The following is a 21242-nucleotide window of genomic DNA, read 5'->3' as shown; positions in this document are numbered from 1 at the left end:
GGGGGAAGGAGCGGAGAGGTGGGTGATGGGGGAAGGAGCGGAGAGGTGGGTGATGGGGGAAAGAGAGGAGAGGTGGGTAATGGAAAGGAAGGAGTGGAGAGTTGGGTGATGGGGGGAAGAGAGGAGAGGTGGGTAATGGAAAGGAAGGAGTGGAGGTGGGTGATGGGGGGAAGGAGTGGAGAGGCAGGTGAAGAGGGGTAGTAGAGGAGAGGTGGATGATGGGGGTGAAGGAGAGGTGGGTGATGGGGGAAGGAGTGGAGAGGTGGGTGATGGGGGAGAGGTGGGTTATGGGTGAAGGAGTGGAGAGGTGGGTGATGGGGGGGGGAGGATTGTAGAGGTGGGTGGTGGGGGAAGGAGTGGAGAGGTGGGTGATGGGAGAGAGGTGGGTGAGGGAAAAAAGGAGCGGAGAGGTGGGTGATGGGGGGGGAAGGATTGTAGAGGTGGTTATGGAGCTAAGGAGCGGAGAGGTGGAGGATAGGGGATGAGTGGAGAGGTGGGTGATGGGGGAGAGGTAGGTTATGGGGGAGGGAGTGGAGAGGTGGGTGATGGGGGGAAGGATTGTAGAGGTGGTTATGGGGCTAAGGAGTGGAGAGGTGGATGATCGGGGATGAGTGGAGAGGTGGGTTATGGGGGAAGGAGTGGAGAGGTGGGTGATGGGGGGAAGGATTGTAGAGGTGGGTGATGGGGGAAGGAGTGGATAGGTGGGTGATGAGAGAAAGGTGGGTGATGGGGGAAGGAGCAAAGAGGTGGGTGATGGGGGAAGGAGTGGAGAGGTGGGTGACGGGGAAGAGGTGGGTTATGGGGGAAGGAGCGGAGAGATAGATGATGGATATAATGTAGAATGACATGGACATGCGAGAGGAGAGAGATTTCCAGGAAATTATGAATATTTTTATCTTTATGATCCACATGTGTTCTATATTAGTGATGGGCATTGCTGTACCCTGTCCTGCTCACTAACATCACACTTACCTGTCTCTTACATTCACTATAACACTGTCTCTTTCTCTCTCTTGTGTGTTTGCATCGCATTGTGCTCCTCTCCTCTGTGCCTTCTCCCCCTGTATGGTGCACCCCCTCTCCCCACCTCCTCCCCCTGCATGGTGCACCACCGACTACACCTTCTTCCCCTGCACCCCTCTCCCCACCTTCTCCCCCTGCATGGTGCACCACCAACTCCACCTTCTCCCCCTGCACGGTGCACCCCTCTCCCCACCTTCTCCCCCTGCACTGTGCACCCCTCTCTCCACCTTCTCTCCCTGCACGGTGCACCCCCTCTCTCCACCTTCTCCCCCTGAATGGTGCACCCCTCTCCACACCTTCTCACACTGCATGGTGCACCCCCTCTTCTCCCACTGCTTGGTGCACCACTGTCCCCACCTTCTCCCGGTGCACCCCTCTCCACACCTTCTCCCATGGCATGGTGTACACCCTCTCCCCACCTTCTCCCACTGCACGGTGCACCCCTCTCCCCACCTTCTCCCGGTGCACCCCTCTCCACCTTCTCGCCCTGCATGTTGCACCCCCCTCCCCACCTTCTCCCACTGCACGGTGCACCCCTCTCCCCACCTTCTCCCACTGCACGGTGCACCCCTCTCTCCACCTTCTCCCACTGCATGGTGCACCCATTCTCTCCACCTTCTCCCACTGCATGGTGCACCCATTCTCCCCACCTTCTCCCACTGCACGGTGCACCCCTCTCTCCACCTTCTCCCATGGCATGGTGTACACCCTCTCCCCACCTTCTCCCGGTGCACCCCCTCTCCCACGGTATGGTGCACCACCTCTCCCCACCTTCTCCCGGTGCACGGTGCACCCCCTCTCCCCACCTTCTCCCACTGCACGGTGCACCCCCTCTCCCCACCTTCTCCCGGTGCACCCCCTCTCCCACGGTATGGTGCAAACCCTCTCCCCACCTTCTCCCGGTGCACGGTGCACCCCCTCTCCCACCTTCTTCCACTGCACGGTGCACCCCTCTCCCCACCTTCTCCCGGTGCACCCCCTCTCCCCACCTTCTCCCACGGTATGGTGCACACCCTCTCCCCACCTTCTCCCGGTGCACGGTGCACCCCCTCTCCCCACCTTCTTCCACTGCACGGTGCACCCCTCTCCCCACCTTCTCCCGGTGCACCCCCTCTCCCCACCTTCTCCCACGGTATGGTGCACCCCCTCTCCCCACCTTCTCCCACTGCACGGTGCACCCCCTCTCCCCACCTTCTCCCACGGTATGGTGCACCCCCTCTCCCCACCTTCTCCCACTGCACGGTGCACCCCCTCTCCCCACCTTCTCCCACTGCACGGTGCTCCCCTTTTACCCTCTGCTCAGCTCTGTCTGCTCCCCCCACACCCACTGATGAGGGGCTGCTGCTGCAGGATAATGCAGTGTCTGCTGAGATCCGATCACTGCTGTGCACCTATTACAGTGACAGGTTTGTAATACACAGTCCGTGGTACAAGTGTAACATACAGTCCGTGGTACATGTGTAATACACAGTCCGTGGTACAAGTGTAACAAACAATGCATGGATTATTGTGGCAGGAGACACAGGAAAGTACAGTACATGGTGCACTGGATAATGCCAGATGTTACCCTCTGCCTGTTAGGCGAATCTAAGAGGTGGCGCACTATTGTGGGGGCAAGTCTGTGACCCAGAAGGGATGTTTTTTAGTTATATTTATTTTTTATAGGAGGTTGAAGATTTTAGAGAACAGGAAAGTAGAAGAGTAGTGTTACCTCTAGCACCCGTCACCTATCACATACGCCGCAGTTACTGTATCCTGCCCGGGGTGTCACTCTCTGCTCTGATAAAGTATGCAATACCAATAATGGTTACAGCTCTTAATAGAGCTGTTTGCGCGGAGGTGGAAGGTGCCACGCTGTAGCAGATCATTTTGCTGTAATGCAGTGCAGAAGCTATCTAACCTAGCTATACTTGTGGGTAGTTGTTGTTTCTTCTCCTGGTGTAACCACAGCTTCAGTGGCTCCCGTGTGCTGTACTGCGTCTGCGGGAACTTCCTGTCTGGTGCTTCTGGACTTCAGGTCTCCGTATCTCTCTCCTCCAACGCGTTTCGTGCATTGGGGCCCCTTATTCATGGATACACACATTGGTATTCGTGTGGCTTTTATTTTACAATGTTCATGAGACTTTATTTGTCTCCTATTAAGGAAGTTAAGGTTTTGGCGGCAACCGTGTGCTTCTTATTTTTCATTAGTAATTGCAAAAAAACTAATAAAAATAAAATAAATATAAATGAATATAAATAAAAAATAAATAATAATGAAAATAAATAGAAATAAAAATAAATATAATATTAGGTTGAATATAAAGGGGGAAATTTACTAAGGCAAATACTCCTAAAAAAATAATTTTATAGGCGTATTTGTATTTTTGGCATTTATTATGCCAAAAATACACCAATTCGTATTTGTATTGATGGCACATTCGCATTTGTATCTACAAATACGAATGTATACACCATCGGAAAATAGGAATCACCATTAAAAAGAATGGTGATTCGTAATTTACTAAGTGGCCATATTGAAATTATCGTCAAATAGCGTTTGACGGACGCTAATTGAGGGTAAAATATGCCTGGAAAATACACTTCAGATCCATGCGTGCTTCAGTATCTGAAGCTCACAGTCCTGTTTTTAAAAAATCAGGGAACCAACTGAATAGGGTTTCCCCATATTTTTTAAAACCAGCACCCAAAATACGGGGACAAAACAAGTTTCTTCCCTTTATGTTTTGAATGATTGTTTGATCACATTTCCCCTATTGTCTCTTGCAGCTATTGAGGGTCTGGGTCCCATTCCCGACCTTCTCTCTCAGAGGATGAAAGAGTTTGAGCTCCAGAGAGGCTTGGATCCTCCAACTTGGACATCTCTTCTTCATAACCCAAGCACAGGTCCACCTTCATGTTCCTCCTCTGATTGTGACAGTCCCCCTGTGCAGAGCACTAGACTTCGTCCCCGTGCATTCTCCCTGGATGCTAAGTTGACCTCTCTGAAGGCCCAAGGACTGAGAATGGCTGAACATCAAGCTTCCAATGGGCCATCAAGAGCCAGTAAAGGTGAAGTTCTCCGACCAGAGGGAAGGACCTCCAGCAGCAGTGGCAGCAGCACCCCAGATTTAGAGAGGGGATATCACAATCGTAGGAGCATGCGGAACCTGAAAACCAAACTAGACCCTCGCAACTGGCTCCAGAGCCAAGTATGAGATGGCTCCAAGTCTCACATGCCAGCTCTTCCCAATGGCTTCTCTCACGGGTTCCTTCCTGGGCGTGTGCTGGACACGGCCCCTGCCTATGGCCTGGAGCCTTGTAATTGTCAGGATTAATACCAAGTCAGGTCCTTCAGTCTGCGTGTGAGAAGGAAACAGGAACGTGAGACCATCCCACCTCAGGGTGACATATGCAAAGATTGTTCCTCGCCCCAATCTAAGATTTTAAGGAGCTAAGAGACATGTGTACAGTAGGTCCTCTCTTGTATGCCCCTCCTACTTCACGGTGACACAGTCATGTGGGTTATATGAGACATGGGGTGTGACATCGACAGGTGGGTTGTATGCCCCTCCTTCTCCAGGGTGACACAGACAGGGTTATATAACATGGGGTGTGCTCCTCCCACAGCAGTGTGACATAGAGAAGTGGGTTGTAAGGGACATGGGGTGTGTTCCTCCCAAAGCGGGTTGGCACAGACAGGTGGGTAATAGGAGACATGGGGTGTGCCCCTCCCACAGCAGGGTGACAGAGGTAGGTGGGTAATAAGAGATATGGAGTATGCCCCTCCCACGGCAGGGTCACACTGTGTAGTGTCTGCCTCTCCAGCTACCCCCGCACAGCAGTGTGCTCCTCCCACAGCAGGGTGACGCTGTGTAGTGTATGCCTCTCCAGCTACCCCCGCACAGCAGTGTGCCCCTCCCACAGCAGGGTGATGCTGTGTAGTATCTGCCTCTCCAGCTACCCCCGCACAGCAGTGTGCCCCTCCCACGGCAGGGTGACGCTGTGTCTGCCTCTACAGCTACCCCTGCACAGCAGTGTCCCCCTCCCACAACAGGGTGACACTGTGTATTGTCTGCCTCTCCAGCTATCCCCGCACAGCAGTGTGCTCCTCCCACAGCAGGGTGATGCTGTGTAGTGTCTGCCTCTACAGCTATCCCCGCACAGCAGTGTGCTCCTCCCACAGCAGGGTGACACTGTCTAGTGTCTGCCTCTTCAGCTACCCCCGCACAGCAGTGTGCCCCTCCCACGGCAGGGTGACACTGTTTAGTGTCTGCCTCTCCAGCTACCCCTGCACAGCAGTGTGCCCCTCCCACAGCAGGGCGACACTGTCTAGTGTCTGCCTCTCCAGCTACCCCACACAGCAGTGTGCCCCTCCCACGGCAGGGTGACACTGTCTAGTGTCTGCCTCTCCAGCTACCCCCGCTCAGCAGTGTGCCCCTCCCACGGCAGGGTGACACTGTCTAGTGTCTGCCTCTCCAGCTACCCCCGCACAGCAGGGTGACACTGTCTAGTGTCTGCCTCTCCAGCTGCCCCCGCACAGCAGTGTGACTCTGCAGTGTCCTGTGACTCAGTAACTGCTTTCCCCCTGATGTATTTGGCTCTGAGATGTAAATGAGTAAAAGCTTTATCTTTATAAACAGCCTAACCAAATATCTACTAACAGAGTATTATATCAATAAATTCTTATTGTATCATAAGACCCCATTTCTTGTGACATCGGCGTCCAGCGACTGGACACCCACATACTGTACCGCTTCTATAATGTCCTGGCTAGGTGATCCTAAGGGTCAGCATGTAGGACAGGAACAACGATATCTCTACTGCACATGTTACACATCCACAACCAGTGCAATAGTGCAGAGGTTCTCAACTGTGGCCCTCAAGGCACCCTAATGAGCCAAGATTTAAGTATATCGATGCTTGGGCACAGGTGACTTAATTAGTACCTCAGTCAGTTTTATTTAACCATCTGCACTGAGTCATGGATATACTGACTGCTGGGGTGCCTTCGGGACCACTATAAAACCACTACACACTGTAACCAAGTAAATAACATCCCCATTAATATGCCCTATAAAGTCTGTATCACTCCTTAAGCACAGTTATCTCACCATGGGAGAGCCCAACTGGTACAGTACAAGGATAATCCTGTAGAAAGACTCTCTGCTGCCTCATGTTACGGTCTTGGGCTTGAAGGTCATGGCCAAGCTCCCCACTGGCATGGTGGGGCTCTGGGACTCAGTCACCCTGCTCTGGCAGGCACAACAAATACCATAGAGCCAGTGAGATCCACCAGATGGAGTGATGCATTGAACATGTCCTCATAATTGGTTTTACAGCAGAATGTCTACCATGTATGTCCTAGGTGTTGGTAGAGGTCATTATCTCTGCACCAGACCAAGTCTAAATCAACAACTAGGTGAAACTGGGCAGCTCCCACATTCCCACAGGGGTTGACCATCCTTCCAGGGCTGCCCAAGGAGTAAAGGTCTCTGCTTATTGGAGCTACATGATTAAGGGATGGAAATTGGACAGAGGTAGGCCGTGTCTGGTGCTTGTTACCATCTACTGCTACAAAGTTTTACATTGTCCTAGGAAAGAACGACAGGTGCTAACAAAGTTAGCCTTCCTCGATATTTACAATTGTAACAAGACTAGTCCCCCATAATTAACCGCTTTAATGCTTGTGGTGGTTGCATCTATATCCGCTGTAAATCACCACCTGTCTGGGAAATTTGGGCTGAAATTGGACAGACCACCAGGGAGCATTTAAGAAAGTTCAGAGCCCAGTGGTGCCCCATGTTTCTATAGTTCCATAAAGAGCTCAGCAGAGTAATTCCTGTGTAAAACCAGAAACAGTCCTAACTAATCCTACAGTCCTAAGAAGGACTGTTAGAGGCAACAGTCTACTGCCCTCTTCCCTGGTCTCATCTCCTTCTTAGATCAGGGAGACAGACATAGTCCTGCCAACAGGATACTGCCAGTTGACACGGCCCAGTGGTCTTTGAAGTCTGAATCTCCCGCAACCTTCAGTCCACCCCCTACACATTACACATTTCTCTGCACCTTGCCATGTGTTGACTCCTTCCTGCCATGGGATGAATGTAGACACCCTGGCCATTCCCCTACTGCAGTCTGATTAACAACATGAGTTTCTGGGATTTCCACTGGTCCCAGAAGTGCTATGGCCTCTAATAGAAGCTCTTGGTTTTCAGACTCAACTGAGTTATAGGGTGGGTACCAGCATTTACAGCTGCAGCGCTTTGACCCTGGTGCATCAGGACAGTGGCTACCATCCAAATCCCCTCCTGATAAAAGTGACAACTACCCAATGGGTGGCAAACATTGGGGTTCAGTACCCGACATTTCCTGGCCTGTGTCTTCTCCCTCCAAAGCCTATGTCTCATTCTGCAACCACATAATTCCCACAGGCCCACCACAGATTAGACTTTGTGTACTGCCAGAAGTTCCTTGTTATCCCCCTGGGTGACTCCTCCTCTGCTCTGGCTGGCTGGGTAAGTGAAGTCCTGCTAAGTGTGCATTATACTGTGAATTATACAGCGCTGAGTAAGGTGGTATCTTCATCTTGTGACCAACATGAATAAGACACACGTAGTCCTGTTCTCAGCCTATCTTGGAACGAGCCCAGCATCTGCAAGCTCTGCCCTCTGCCAGCTACCATTGCAGAGGCCTGGTCAGTGGTCAGTTGGGAACCAGCCGACACAGTCAGGTGTGTCAGTAGCGTGGTGACGCATACACAGCAACAATCCTGGTCATACAGTATGGGCCTGAGCAAGTAAACTTGGTTCCAGACACCACGAGGGAGGGGTCTGGTGGTGGCAGCAGCATTATACCCACCCACTACGCAGTGGGTGGAGTCATTAACAGATGGTAACTGACGGTAAGAGGGAATCCCTATTGGCCAGGTCCGTAAGACCAGAGCCCTGCCTATGATAGTGAGGGGCGTAACCAGTGAGGGCAGGCGTCCGGTCACAATGTGAACTGGATTCTGTGTGGAATAATATATACTCCGAGCCCTACAATGCGACTTCATGCAAAAAAGGGGACTATGATTTACAATAAACTAAACTAGTTGCATCACTGCAACAGCCCATGGATCCCCCCCGCCCCCTATAGCACCCTGGGTTTGTGTTGCCCCTCCCCCACACCACCGCTTACAGTATATGGATCTTCTCCTTGCTCCTCCTTAAGGCGTTAGTGTCGGGTTCTTCACACACACTGTTCTTTGGAGCGCATAACCTCATGATAGGAAAAAAATGTTATTGTGCCAGGTGATCCCGGTCCCTCTATGCCTGCACCATGCTGATTTGTGCTGAGCTCGGTCACAGAGGTACCCATCTTCTATGCCACCCTCTCTATCCAGCCCTCATCTACCCTCAGAAACATACCCCCACCACAACATGCTTCCTGCTCACCAATATCCTTTTGCCTCCAACCATCTTGGCAACTCCTCAAATCCATTGCCTGGAGCACGTGAACCCCCACCCCCTTCCCCCCTAGTTCTGGCCATGCAGTGACTAAATTACCAAGGGACATATTTTTCCAAGAATGTTTGTGGAATATCCTCCCTAAATTGAGTGTACCCAAACAATATGGATCCCCTGTATGTTACTCCAGAGGATCCCAGCAGATAATGAAGATGTGCCCTCTGTAGATGGTGTTAGTTGTAGTAGCCTATGGCCTACAGATTGCTAACGTTACCAGGAGAGGGATCCGTAGGGTCTGTTCAGTCTATAGAGCGTGTGTATATACAATAGAGCACCCGGCCCAGGGAAACTTACAGAAACGTGATCACTACTTTTGCACATCTCAGGGTTAGCTCCTATATGTACTATCTTACATCCTGGCGATACATCATTTCTTATTGCTGCAAAGAGAGAAGATAGGAAATTATAATTATTGGGTCTAAAACCCAAAAAGTAATCAATAGGCCCCTAACTGAGCGAAATGAATTCCTCGCGGTGTCAGTGGGTAACAAAGCGGAAGATGGAAGCTACGTAAGTCCATACTGATCATTGTTACCTGATGTAGGCACTTTCATGCCATGTCCTGTGGAAATGTTCTATTACCAGTTGTACTCTATGATCAGTTATTCGTTATTCTGATGGTCTATGTGATTAGTGTTTGTTCTGCCAGCTCCAAGTCCTATATAGGGGAGCAGCAAGTCCAGAGAGACCCATAACTGCTCTGTAGATGTTCTTGTGGCCGATGTAGGAGAATCCTTAGTAGAGTGGACAGCGATGTCCAGGCTGCTGGCAGCCCTAATTCCTTCCATGCTAGAATCCACTGCCGAGTCAGAAGGTTAATATGTAGGGCAGGGTTTCCCATCTCCAGTCCTCAGGTTTTGGTCAGGTTTTACAAGTGAAATACTTGGCTCCATGGGAGGATCTTTTAAAATGTCTTGGCCAGTAATGAGAACACCAACTAGGAGATCTGTAATACATGCACCACTAGGGCTCCCTGAGAACTGGAGTTAGGAACCACTGATGTAGAAGTTCACAATTTGGGCAAAACTGTATGAGTGGTGGGGACACTTCTCTTCACTTTTTCTCTACTCCCCCCCCCCCCCCCAACTGGGGATCTTCATTAAGAGGTGGTCCTTAAACTTTGTCCTCAAGGAACCCAACAGCCTGAGCATACTGTAGGTGACGTGATTAGTATCTTGGTCAGTATCTCATCTGTGCTTAGCCTTGGATGTCTCTGCTGTATAGGTTAATAGAGACCATAAGCCATACATATTCTCTTATGGCTCCATGATGACTTGGCTTGAGAAACACTGAAACAAAGAGCATGTAGGACAGGTGTGGGGGAAAGGTAGCAGAGGGTCTGAAAAGCGGTGTCAGAAATGGGTGTCATCATTTCATGGATCATATCAACCAAAAGCAATCATATAATTTGTGTGTTTATTAATCATTCTCATTATATTATACATTTCTAGTGACAGGTTAAATAAATGTGAGAGAACGCAGGATGTTCTCCAACATATCCACAACAGGTGATACTTAGTGTGAACCAGCCACACCAGTCATGTGATGGTGTCATCCCGTCAAGACGTGACATTACACATTTCTTATTTGTTCAATGTGATCACTATACACTAACACAAACTTTGTTATCATAAGTGACTCAAACTCTGTAGAAAATGTGATGTTATTGACTTGTGTTACCTAACAACACAATTTAATACACTTGTGAATCTGTATTCCTGAGTATGAAATCTATCTGCAAAGTGATCTCTGGACCAGGAATATGTTTCTCCATCCATGGAGAACCGGACACTATCCCATGTTAAAGGTATCCTCTCATTGTTGGTTTAGGAGAACCGGAGTCATTCCCACATTTATGATTTAAGGTATCCTCTCATAGATGGTTTAGGAGAACTAGGGTCACTCCCCCATTCATTGTCGAAGGTATCCTCTCCCTCTGATTGATGGTTTAGGAGAACTAGGGTCATCCCACCATTAATTGTTGAAGGTATCCTCTAATTGATGGTTTAGGAGAACTGGGGTCATTCCCATACTAATGGTGAAGGTATTCTCTCATTAATGGTCTAGGAGAAATGATGACAGTCATTTAATAGGAGAGCTAAAGATGAAGCTTCATCTATGGGTGAGTAATGACCAAATATACTACATTATGTCCTCTTGAGGATGAGTGAGGAGAACGGCAGTCCTCATATTGATGGACAATGAGACGAGACTTTATCTTGTTGAGGAATAATGCGAAAGCCAGACGTCCTCTTATTGATGTATAAGAAGAAACTAAGATGTCTTCTCACTGAAGCCTAAGAAAACCAGAGATATCGTCTGTCATCTGAACAATCTGTTGGGGTAATGAAAACTCCCTTCGCGTCAGGTCAGTGGGGGTTATTGAGCATTGACGGTGCTTTGTAAAGGTGAAGTGACCTTGATGCGAGCCTTGGAGCTCTGACGATGACACCTGGCCGGGAAGTGAGAGTACAATTCCCAGGTCACCGGGTTCCATGTTTGATCCAAGATACATATTACCTGGCACCTAAGAGGAAAAAAAAAAGTGAGAACCACTCAATCTTATAACGTCATAAAACATGATCATATCTGACGCACAAATTGTGTGACATCATCCTGGACACTAGGGGGCTTATTGACTCCTGCTTATAGAGCACCAAATCTGGTCCCCCCGTTGATGGGGTTTGCGCATGCCCCAGGAAATGCAGGCATTCCTCTTCTTGCTTGGTGCCTGTCCAGGGCCCCCAATTAGTAGAAAACCCTAAAGCCAAAATGTAAGTTCTAGGCTTTCTTTTGGCTATGTGCAGAGGTAAAATCATTTGATGATAAGAAACCATCTAAGGAATTTTCCTCTGTGCGGAAGCATGCGTGCATCCGTCGGTGGGAATATGTGCAGCCTAGAGAGCAGCACCTGGTTTTTAGGAGCCTTCTGGTCACTCCAGGAAAGTGTGAATAATACAGTTTATTTTTTTAATATGCTTCTAACTCCACAGCTGTCATTACAACGGTCAAGTCAACCAGACAAGTCAATGGAGAACCCACAGAATAATTGGCGATTGTAAGAGGACAGGCCAGGGTAAAGAGGTGACACCCAGATATTACAATGTTCACAAAGATAAACTATCTTGTCATAGTATAATATTCATGATTGCTCACTTACCTCTAGAAGTCATCCAACTGAAGTGCAGAAATGAGATCAGAGAAACGGCTGGGAGGAAGTGATGTTGTCACGATCAGCAGACTCCACTGTTGGCAGAGGGGTCGGTATCTGGATCTGTGTTGGATATTTGTGATTGCCATGTTCTGAGCCATCATTGGGATTTGGCTCCGAGCTATAGAATATGGGGTCTTCAGCTGGTAGAGTCTCACATACCGAGTTACTGGTGGGGGAGGTATGGTGGACTATGTCATCATCGGTGCTTTGAACAACGGTACCGCTGGAGCCATCTGGGTTCAACGTCTCAAATGCAGAAACATTTCCTGTGACAGGTGGGCTTCCAGGGTGGGTGTCCTCCAACATAATTAGTCTCTCTGTGGGCAGTGACTCACATGTCAGAGAAGTGCTTAAAGGTTGTGTAACTTCAACATATAGGTCACCAGTTGGTGGAGGCTGAGCTTTTTGTGAGCTGGTAGAGGAAAGAGGTGAAGTCTGACTTGGCAGAACTTGAGTTGGGTTTTCACTGGATGTGGCTTGGTATTCATGTGAGCTGTCCATGGGAGAGGAGACACATACAGGCAAAGACTCAACTGAAGAAACACTATATAAGTCATCATGGACCTGAGCAGTGAATTCCATTGAGCCATTGGTGGGAAGTGAGGCAGATAGAAGTGATACCTCAACTGGTAGAACATCATCTTGGTTATTGCTAGGCGGAGATTGCAGTGAGTTGTTAGTAGCAAAGGAGACATCATCATTTTGGAAATGATTGGGATTAGATGCGGGTAAGTCACATACAGGTAAAGATTTAACTACAGGAAGCTCAGCTGGGTTATTACTGGATTGAGAGTCAGTTGAGTTGTCAGTGAGAAGAGCGCCAACTAGTGGATCCACAATATGATGGCTGTTAGGCTGAGATTCAGGCGAGGGTTCAGTAAGAATGAAATCATATACTGTTGAAGACTCAATTACTGGAATGTCTGTTTGGTTATTATCGAGTTCAGATGTATTCAAGGCATCCGTTGGACGTTTCGTGGGTTCAGGTAAGGATTCGGGTAGTGACCCTTCAGTTTGGTTATGAGGTTGTGACTCCATTAAGCAATCAGTGAAATTTGAGCTAAACAGAGGTAAAAATTCTATTGGTGCATTAGTTTGGTTATCATCGGGTTGAAAGTCAGATGATTTATCATTAAGTAAGGAGTCAAATATAGGTAAAGACTCAGGCTGTGGAACATCAGATGTGTTATTATTGTCTTCTGTTGTAGGTGAGGCATCAGTGAGATGGAAGGTACATTTAGGTAACGGTTCAAATAGTGGAAACTCAGTTTGGCTATTAATGGGTTTAGATTCAGGTGAGCCGTTGGTGTGAAGGGAGTCCAACAGAGGTAAAGGGGCAATCCGTGGAACTGCAGTTTGGTCATTATCAGGTTCTGGCTTAGGTGAGACATCAGGGGGTAGATACGCTGATACAGGTAAAGATTCAGGCAGTGGAACCTCTATTTGGTCATTATCAGGTTCTGATTTAGGTGAGACATCAGGGGGAAGGTAGGCTGATACAGGTAAAGATGAGACATCAGGGGGAAGGTAGGCTGATACAGGTAAAGATTCAGGCAGTGGAACCTCTATTTGGTCATTATCAGGTTCTGATTTAGGTGAGACATCAGGGGGAAGGTAGGCTGATACAGGTAAGGATGAGACATCAGGGGGAAGGTAAGCTGATACAGGTAAAGATTCAGGCAGTGGAACCTCTATTTGGTCATTATCAGGTTCTGATTTAGGTGAGACAACAGGGGGAAGGGACATGTCTATAGGTAAAGATTCAGACAGTGGAACCTCCATTTGGTCATTATTAGGTTCTGGTTTAGGTGAGACATCAGGGGATAGGGAGACGGCTAAAGGTAAAGATTCAGGTAGTGGAACCTCCATTTGGTCATTATCAGGTTCTGATTTAGGTGAGACATCAGGGGGAAGGGACATGGCTATAGGTAAAGATTCAGGCAGTGGAACCTCAGTTTGGTCATGATCAGGTTCTGTTTTAGGTGAGACATCAGGGGGTAGGGACATGTCTATAGGTAAAGACTCAGGTAGTGGAACCTCCTTTTGGTCATGATCAGGTTCTGATTTAGGTGAGACATCCTGGGGAAGAGACATGGCTATAGGTAAAGATTGAGGTAGTGGAACCTCAGTTTGGCCATTATCAGGTTCTGGTTTAGGTGAGACATCAAGGGGAAGGTAGGCTGATACAGGTAAAGATTCAGGTAGTGGAATCTCCGTTTGGTCATTATCAGATTCTGATTTAGGTGAGACATCAGGGGGAAGGGACATGTCTATAGGTAAAGATTCAGGTAGTGGAACCTCCTTTTGGTCATTATCAGGTTCTGATTTAGGTGAGACATCAGGGGGAAGGGACATGTCTATAGGTAAAGATTCAGGTAGTGGAACCTCCGTTTGGTCATTATCAGATTCTGATTTAGGTGAGACATCAGGGGGAAGGGAGATCGCTTTAGGTAAAGATTCAGGTAGTGGTACCTCAGTTTGATCATTATTGGGTTCAGGCTCAGGTGAGTTATTAGTGGGAATAAAAATTGCTACAGGTAAAGATTCAGATAGTGGGACCTCAGTTTGGTCATTATCAGGTTCCTGCTCATGTGAGACAAAAGTGGGAAGAGAAACAGCTACAGGTATAGATTCTGGCAGTGGAACTTCAGTTAGAACATTATTGGATTCAGGCTCAGGTGAGGCAGCATCAGTGAGAATAGAAACAACTACAAGTAGTGGAACCTCAGTTTGGCCATTATCGGGTTCCGGCTCATGGGAGGCATCAGTAGGAAGTGAGATGGCTATAGGTAAAAGAACCTCAGTTTCATCATTATCATACTCAGTTGATTCATAGGTGGGAAGAGACAGAGCAACAGGTATAGATTCATGAAGTGGAACCTCAGCTTGGTTAATATTAAGTTCTGGTTGAGGTGAGGCAACAGTAGGAAGGTAGGCAGATACAGGTAAAGATTCTGATACTGAAACCTCATTTTGGTCATTATCAGGATCTGTGTTAGGTGAGCCATCAGTAGGAAGGGAGACAGCTATAGGTAAAGATTCAGGTAAAGAAATCTCTTTTGGGTTAATATCAGGTTCACGTGGTTCATTGGTGGAAAAGGAGACATCAATAGGTATAAATTCAGGTAATGGAACCTCAGTTTTGTTATTTTCTGTCTCAGGTGAGGCATTAGTAGGAAGAGTGATGACTACAGGTAAAGATTCAGGAAGATGAATCTCAATTTGGTTCTTATCTGGTGCTGGTTTAGGTGAGACATCAGTAGGAAGGCAGGCAGATACAGATAGTGGAACTTCAGCTTGGTTATTAATGGGTTCTGGCTTAGGTGAGACATCAGCAGGAAGGTAGGCAGATGAAAGTAGAGATTCAGATAGTGGAACTTCAGCTTGATAAATATTGGGTTCTTGTTTAGGTGAGACATCAGTAGGAAGGTAGGCAGATACAGGAACAGATACAGATAGTGGAACCTCAACTTGGTTATTATTGGGTTGTGGTTTAGGTGAGACATCAGTAGGAAGGTAGGCAGATACAGATAGTGGAACTTCAGCTTGGTTATTTTTGGGTTGTGGTTTAGGTGAGACATCAGTAGGAAGGTAGGCAGATACAGATAGTGGAACTTCAGCTTGGTTATTAATGGGTTGTGGTTTAGGTGAGACATCAGTAGGAAGGTAGGCAGATACAGATAATGGAACCTCAGCTTGGTTATTACTGGGTTCAGGTTTAGGTGAGGCATTGCTGGTAAATGATATGGCTAAAGGTAAAGATTCAGTTGGTAGAGGCTCACCATGGTTATCATGAAGATCATCTTGAGATCCAGGTGAATATATAAAGGGACTGATAGGATATTTGGGTAAAGTCTCCAGCTTTGGATTATTTAAGGTCTGAATAGGAGGAATCTCATTAAAGTACTTAGTAGATCCTGAGGAAGAAAGCAGAGTATCATCTCGTAATGCCAAAGCAACTGGTGAGGTCTTTAAAGTGTTATGAGTAGCTGTCTCTGTACTAAATGGGGCATAGGGTTGGGGACCCACATAGGAATAAAAAGATGACAACGGGGTTGAAAGAGGATAACGTTTAGCTGGTTTCTGTGAAGCAGTGGATGGGACGAAATCCGCAGGTAAAACAACTGTGGTGGTGGTAGTGGCAAACGTGTCACCTTTTGGTGTAATAAAATTTGATTTAGTCTCTGTGAAATTCACAATGGAGGATGATTGGAAAGTTGCCTCTTCAGCGGATGGAGGAGAAGGAACTGAGTCTGGTGTGGTAGGTACTTTGACCTCTACCTCTGGTTTAGTAGTTGGCCGTGTAGCATCTGTGGTAGACTTTGGCACTAGAACCTCTGTATTGAGGGGGTCAGTAGAAATGATAGCTTCAGTAATAGGTGTTTCACTAGCAACAGCTGCCATGGGAGTAGAGATAGAGACGGTGGCCTTTATTGCAGTTGGCTTCTCGAATGTTGGAGACTTTGCTTCACTCGACTTTTCCATAATTGTTTTTTCCTGGACCTCAGATTGAGATGTTGATAAAGAATCAACAGGCACAAGCTCAGCTTTGTATATACCACTACAAGATTGCGGAAGGTCTGCTTGTGGTATGTTCAGGGATACAGGGCTGGTCTCAGCGTTGGTGTTTGGGGGGGAGTCAGTGGGTTGCTGAGGCTCTGATGGGGGTATGTATTCAGCTCTAAACAGTGAATCGCTGGACGTAGACTTTGGTGATGTATTATGTGCCTGAGTTGGAGAACTCCCTTTAAAATGTGAATGAGTGGCGCGAGTGGTGGTAATTGGAGGGGGTATGAATGTAGGTAAAGAGTCCACCTTGGGAGAGGTGACAGGAAGGGGAGACTTGGAGAAGATGAAGGCTGGAGAACATGGCTGAGGGGTATAAGGTGAAGGAGAACTGAATGAGTCTCTTTTCTGGTAACCATACATGTAAGTTGGGCTTCGGGATGTGGAAGACAAGATAGATTCTGTATTACTGCGCTGGTATCGCAATGCCGGTCTGCTGAAAAAGCCTAGGAATGCAAAAGACAATATCAGATACTCTCAGTAGAGACTGACCATTTACCCCATTCACTGACCATTTACCCCATTCACTGACCATTTACACCATTCACTGACCATTTACCTCACTCAGAGACTGACCATTTACCCCATTCACTGACCATTTACCCCACTCAGAGACTGACCATTTGCCCCGTTCACTAACCATTTACCCCATTCATAGACTGATGATTTACTCCATTCATATACAGTACTGACCATTTACCCCATTCATATACTGACCATTTACCCCATTCATAGACTGACCATTTACCCCGTTCACTGACCATTTAGCCCATTTATAGACTGATCATTTACCCCGTTCACTGACCATTTACCCCATTCATAGTCTGACAATTTACCCAGTTCACTGACCATTTACCCTTGTTATAGTCTGACCATTTACCCTGTTCATAGTCTGACCATTTACCCCATAGAATGACCATTTACCCCATAGACTGGCCATTTACCCCATAGACTGGCCATTTACCCCATAGTCTGGCCATTTACCCCATAGACTGACCATTTACCCCATAGACTGTCCATTTACCCCATAGACTGGCCATTATCCCCATAGACTGACCATTTACCCCATAGAGCCATTTACCCCATAGACTGACCATTTACCCCATAGACTGACCATTTACCCCATAGACTGGCCATTTACCCCATAGACTGGCCATTGTCACCATAGACTGACCATTTACCCCATAGACTGGCCATTGACCCCATAGACTGGCCATTTACCCCATAGACTGACCATAGACTGGCCATTTACCCCATAGTCTGACCATTTACCCCATAGACTTACCATTTACCCCATAGTCTGACCATTTACCCCATAGACTGACCATTTACCCCATAGACTGGCCATTGACCCCATAGACTGTCCATTTACCCCATAGTCTGGCCATTTACCCCATAGTCTGGCCATTTACCCCATAGACTGGCCATTTACCCCATAGTCTGACCATTTACCCCATAGACTGGCCATTGACCCCATAGACTGGCTATTGACCAGCAGATGACCATCTGAGTGGTTCCACATAGACTGGCCATTGACCCCATAGACCCATAGACTGGCCATTGACCCCATAGACCCATAGACTGGCCATTTACCCCATAGACCCATAGACTGGCCATCTGAGGGGTTCCATATAGGCAGGACCTACTCACCAGATGGGGACTTAGATGGAGAGCTGGGTGTGGATGGGGGAGACAGTGAGTTGGACACTGAGCGTTCCTGCTGACGGAAAAACTCCCGGGGATTCATGGACCTGAGTGACAGCAGTGACGCGGCCTCCTGTGGTGATACGTAGGACAGAATTAGGGACATGATCCCCTCACATCACACCTGCAACATGTTCTCTGTACACTCTCTGATCGCCTCTGACATATTTATAGTAGAAATATATATATATATGTATATATACATATATATGTATATGCGTGTCCTCCTGCAGTAGGAGGTTTTCCAACATACTTCATGTTGCCCCATCGATGATTATGTGTACTTTGCTGACTCATGCTCCTTGATAAAGGTCCGCCTATATTTGACCGAAACGTCGGAGTATCATTGAGCACAATATATTGTACCAACTTATTGGATGACTAATAAATCAAAATACTTGGATTACAACAAGTTTATGACTTTACTTAGGAGAGTGCCTATTTTCTCCCTGGAGAATCCCTTGGATTGTACTAAGGTGTTCATACTTGAAATGAACTCCCTTTAGGCACCACGCCCGCTGCTACTATTACACACCCCGTGCGAGTGCGGTCTTCCACAGAATCTATATATATACACATATATATATATATATATATATATATATATATATATATATATAGATACTGTAGATTCCTCTAGCTCTTGAATTTGAGCTTCAGGAAATAAGGCGGCACTCCAAGGGTTTAGGAGTGGCGCCTTATTTCCTGAAGCTCAAATTCAAGAGCTAGAGGAATCTACAGTATCTACCTACAATTAATTGGGAAGGCACCAAGGTAAATTGCCATACTGTATCGTCCGGAGTGCCGAACGCACCAACCTACTACTATATATATATATATATATATATATATATATATATATATACAGATTATATACCGTATATATATATATAGATTATATATATAGGGTGTATGAGGGAGACGCACACTCCTTATAGAGCACGGAATGTGGTGCAGGGACATACATAACACAGTGTATGAGAGAGACGCACACTCCTTATAGAGCACTGAATGTGGTGCAGGGACATACATAACACAGTGTATGAGGGAGACGCACACTCCTTATAGAGCACTGAATGTGGTGCAGGGACATACATAACACAGTGTATGAGGGAGACGCACACTCCTTATAGAGCACTGAATGTGGTGCAGGGACATACATAACACAGTGTATGAGGGAGACGCACACTCCTTATAGAGCACTGAATGTGGTGCAGGGACATACATAACACAGTGTATGAGGGAGACGCACACTCCTTATAGAGCACTGAATGTGGTGCAGGGACATACATAACACAGTGTATGAGGGAGACGCACACTCCTTATAGAGCACTGAATGTGGTGCAGGGACATACATAACACAGTGTATGAGGGAGACGCACACTCCTTATAGAGCACTGAATGTGGTGCAGGGACATACATAACACAGTGTATGAGGGAGACGCACACTCCTTATAGAGCACTGAATGTGGTGCAGGGACATACATAACACAGTGTATGAGGGAGACGCACACTCCTTATAGAGCACTGAATGTGGTGCAGGGACATACATAATATAGCGTATATCAATCAGGGGTGAGATATAATTCACTCCCAAGACAGACTGGGTCAGCGCACCCTCGTATATGAATGCAAGAGATAATGTGATGACACATAGCACAATGATCAACTTATCAACTTACATCAACATGTGGCAGCAGCTGATAAATATTACATTATATATATATATATATATATATATATATATATATTTATTTATTTATATATATATATATATATATATATATATATATATATATATATATATATATGAAAGACATGTGCCCTGTATTCTGGAATATTTATTCTGGAATATTTATCGATAGCCACTTGCTGCACAGCTGCACCCCTAAAGGAAGAGGACATTACTGCATTGGGAATATATATCTATCTCCTGTCTCCCATTCAGTACACACTGCTGTACTCTCATTACTATGGACATATACACAGATACTCACTGCGGCCATCTCAATAGACTGACTGCGCCGAAGTCTCCCCCGCTCCTCCTCCTCAAACTCCTTCTGCTGCTGTATCTGTTGTGAGAGGTAAACGGTGGTACGTACAGTATGAGAGGTAAGTATCGGTAGTGGTGGTACGTACAATATGACAGGTAAGTATCGGTGGGTAGTGGTGGTATGTACAGTATGAGAGGTAAGTATCAGTGGGTAGTGGTGGTATGTACAGTATAAGAGGTAAGTATCAGTGGGTAGTGGTGGTATGTACAATATGAGAGGTAAGTATCAGTGGGTAGTGGTGGTATGTACAGTATGAGAGGAAAGTATCAGTGGGTAGTGGTGGTATGTACAGTATGAGAGGTAAGTATCAGTGGGTAGTGGTGGTATATATGAGAGGTAAGTATCGGTGGGTAGTGGTGGTATGTACAGTATGAGAGGTAAGTATCAGTGGGTAGTGGTGGTATGTACAGTATGAGAGGTAAGTATCAGTGGGTAGTGGTGGTATATACAGTATGAGAGGTAAGTATCGGTAGTGGTGGTACGTACAATATGACAGGTAAGTATCGGTGGGTAGTGGTGGTATGTACAGTATGAGAGGTAAGTATCAGTGGGTAGTGGTGGTATGTACAGTATGAGAGGTAAGTATCAGTGGGTAGTGGTGGTATGTACAATATGACAGGAAAGTATCAGTGGGTAGTGGTGGTATGTACAGTATGTGCGGTAAGTATCGGTAGTGGTGGTACGTACAATATGACAGGTAAGTATCGGTGGGTAGTGGTGGTATGTACAGTATGAGAGGTAAGTATCAGTGGGTAGTGGTGGTATATATGACAGGTAAGTATCAGTGGGTAGTGGTGGTATATACAGTATGAGAGGTAAGTATCGGTAGTGGTGGTACGTACAATATGACAGGTAAGTATCGGTGGGTAGTGGTGGTATGTACAGTATGAGAGGTAAGTATCAGTGGGTAGTGGTGGTATGTACAGTATGAGAGGTAAGTATCAGTGGGTAGTGGTGGTATGTACAATATGACAGGTAAGTATCAGTGGGTAGTGGTGGTATGTACAGTATGTGCGGTAAGTATCGGTGGGTAGTGGTGGTATGTACAGTATGAGAGGTAAGTATCGGTAGTGGTGGTATATATGACAGGTAAGTATCGGTAGTGGTGGTATGTATGACAGGTAAGTATCAGTGGGTAGTGGTGGTATATACAGTATGACAGGTAAGTATCAGTGGGTAGCGGTGGTACAT

General features: G+C 46.9%; 2 protein-coding genes across 9 annotated transcripts in view; one reads left to right on the top strand and one right to left on the bottom strand.

The window, feature by feature from the left end:
- The window catches only part of RTKN (rhotekin), an 89698-nt gene extending 83996 nt beyond the window's left edge, over nt 1-5702 (top strand). For 6 of the 8 annotated variants that reach the window (XM_083176306.1, XM_083176561.1, XM_083176222.1 and 3 more), the window contains one exon: nt 3793-5702. In XM_083176306.1, coding sequence (XP_083032432.1) covers nt 3793-4220 — 428 coding nt within the window. In that variant the 3' untranslated portion in view covers nt 4221-5702. Of the gene's footprint in view, nt 1-2326; nt 2430-3792 lie in introns of all 8 variants that reach the window. The other 2 variants (XM_083176814.1, XM_083176724.1) reach the window with 1 other exon arrangement.
- A 4213-nt stretch (nt 5703-9915) lies between these two features.
- LOC146063569 (uncharacterized) overlaps nt 9916-21242 on the bottom strand; it is a 121681-nt gene continuing 110354 nt past the window's right edge. Inside the window, exons 9-12 of the mRNA XM_083176098.1 lie at nt 19995-20069; nt 17944-18070; nt 11674-16739; nt 9916-11040 (exon numbers count right to left, since the gene is read on the bottom strand). Coding sequence (XP_083032224.1) covers nt 11710-16739; nt 17944-18070; nt 19995-20069 — 5232 coding nt within the window. The 3' untranslated portion in view covers nt 9916-11040; nt 11674-11709. The remainder of the gene's footprint in view (nt 11041-11673; nt 16740-17943; nt 18071-19994; nt 20070-21242) is intronic.

Source organism: Crinia signifera, chromosome 1 (genome assembly GCF_055691185.1).
Source record: "Crinia signifera chromosome 1, ASM5569118v1, whole genome shotgun sequence".
NCBI lineage: Eukaryota > Metazoa > Chordata > Amphibia > Anura > Myobatrachidae > Crinia > Crinia signifera.
The sequence above is the reverse complement of the archived record's forward strand: the minus strand, read 5'-3'. Positions and strand labels throughout refer to the sequence as shown.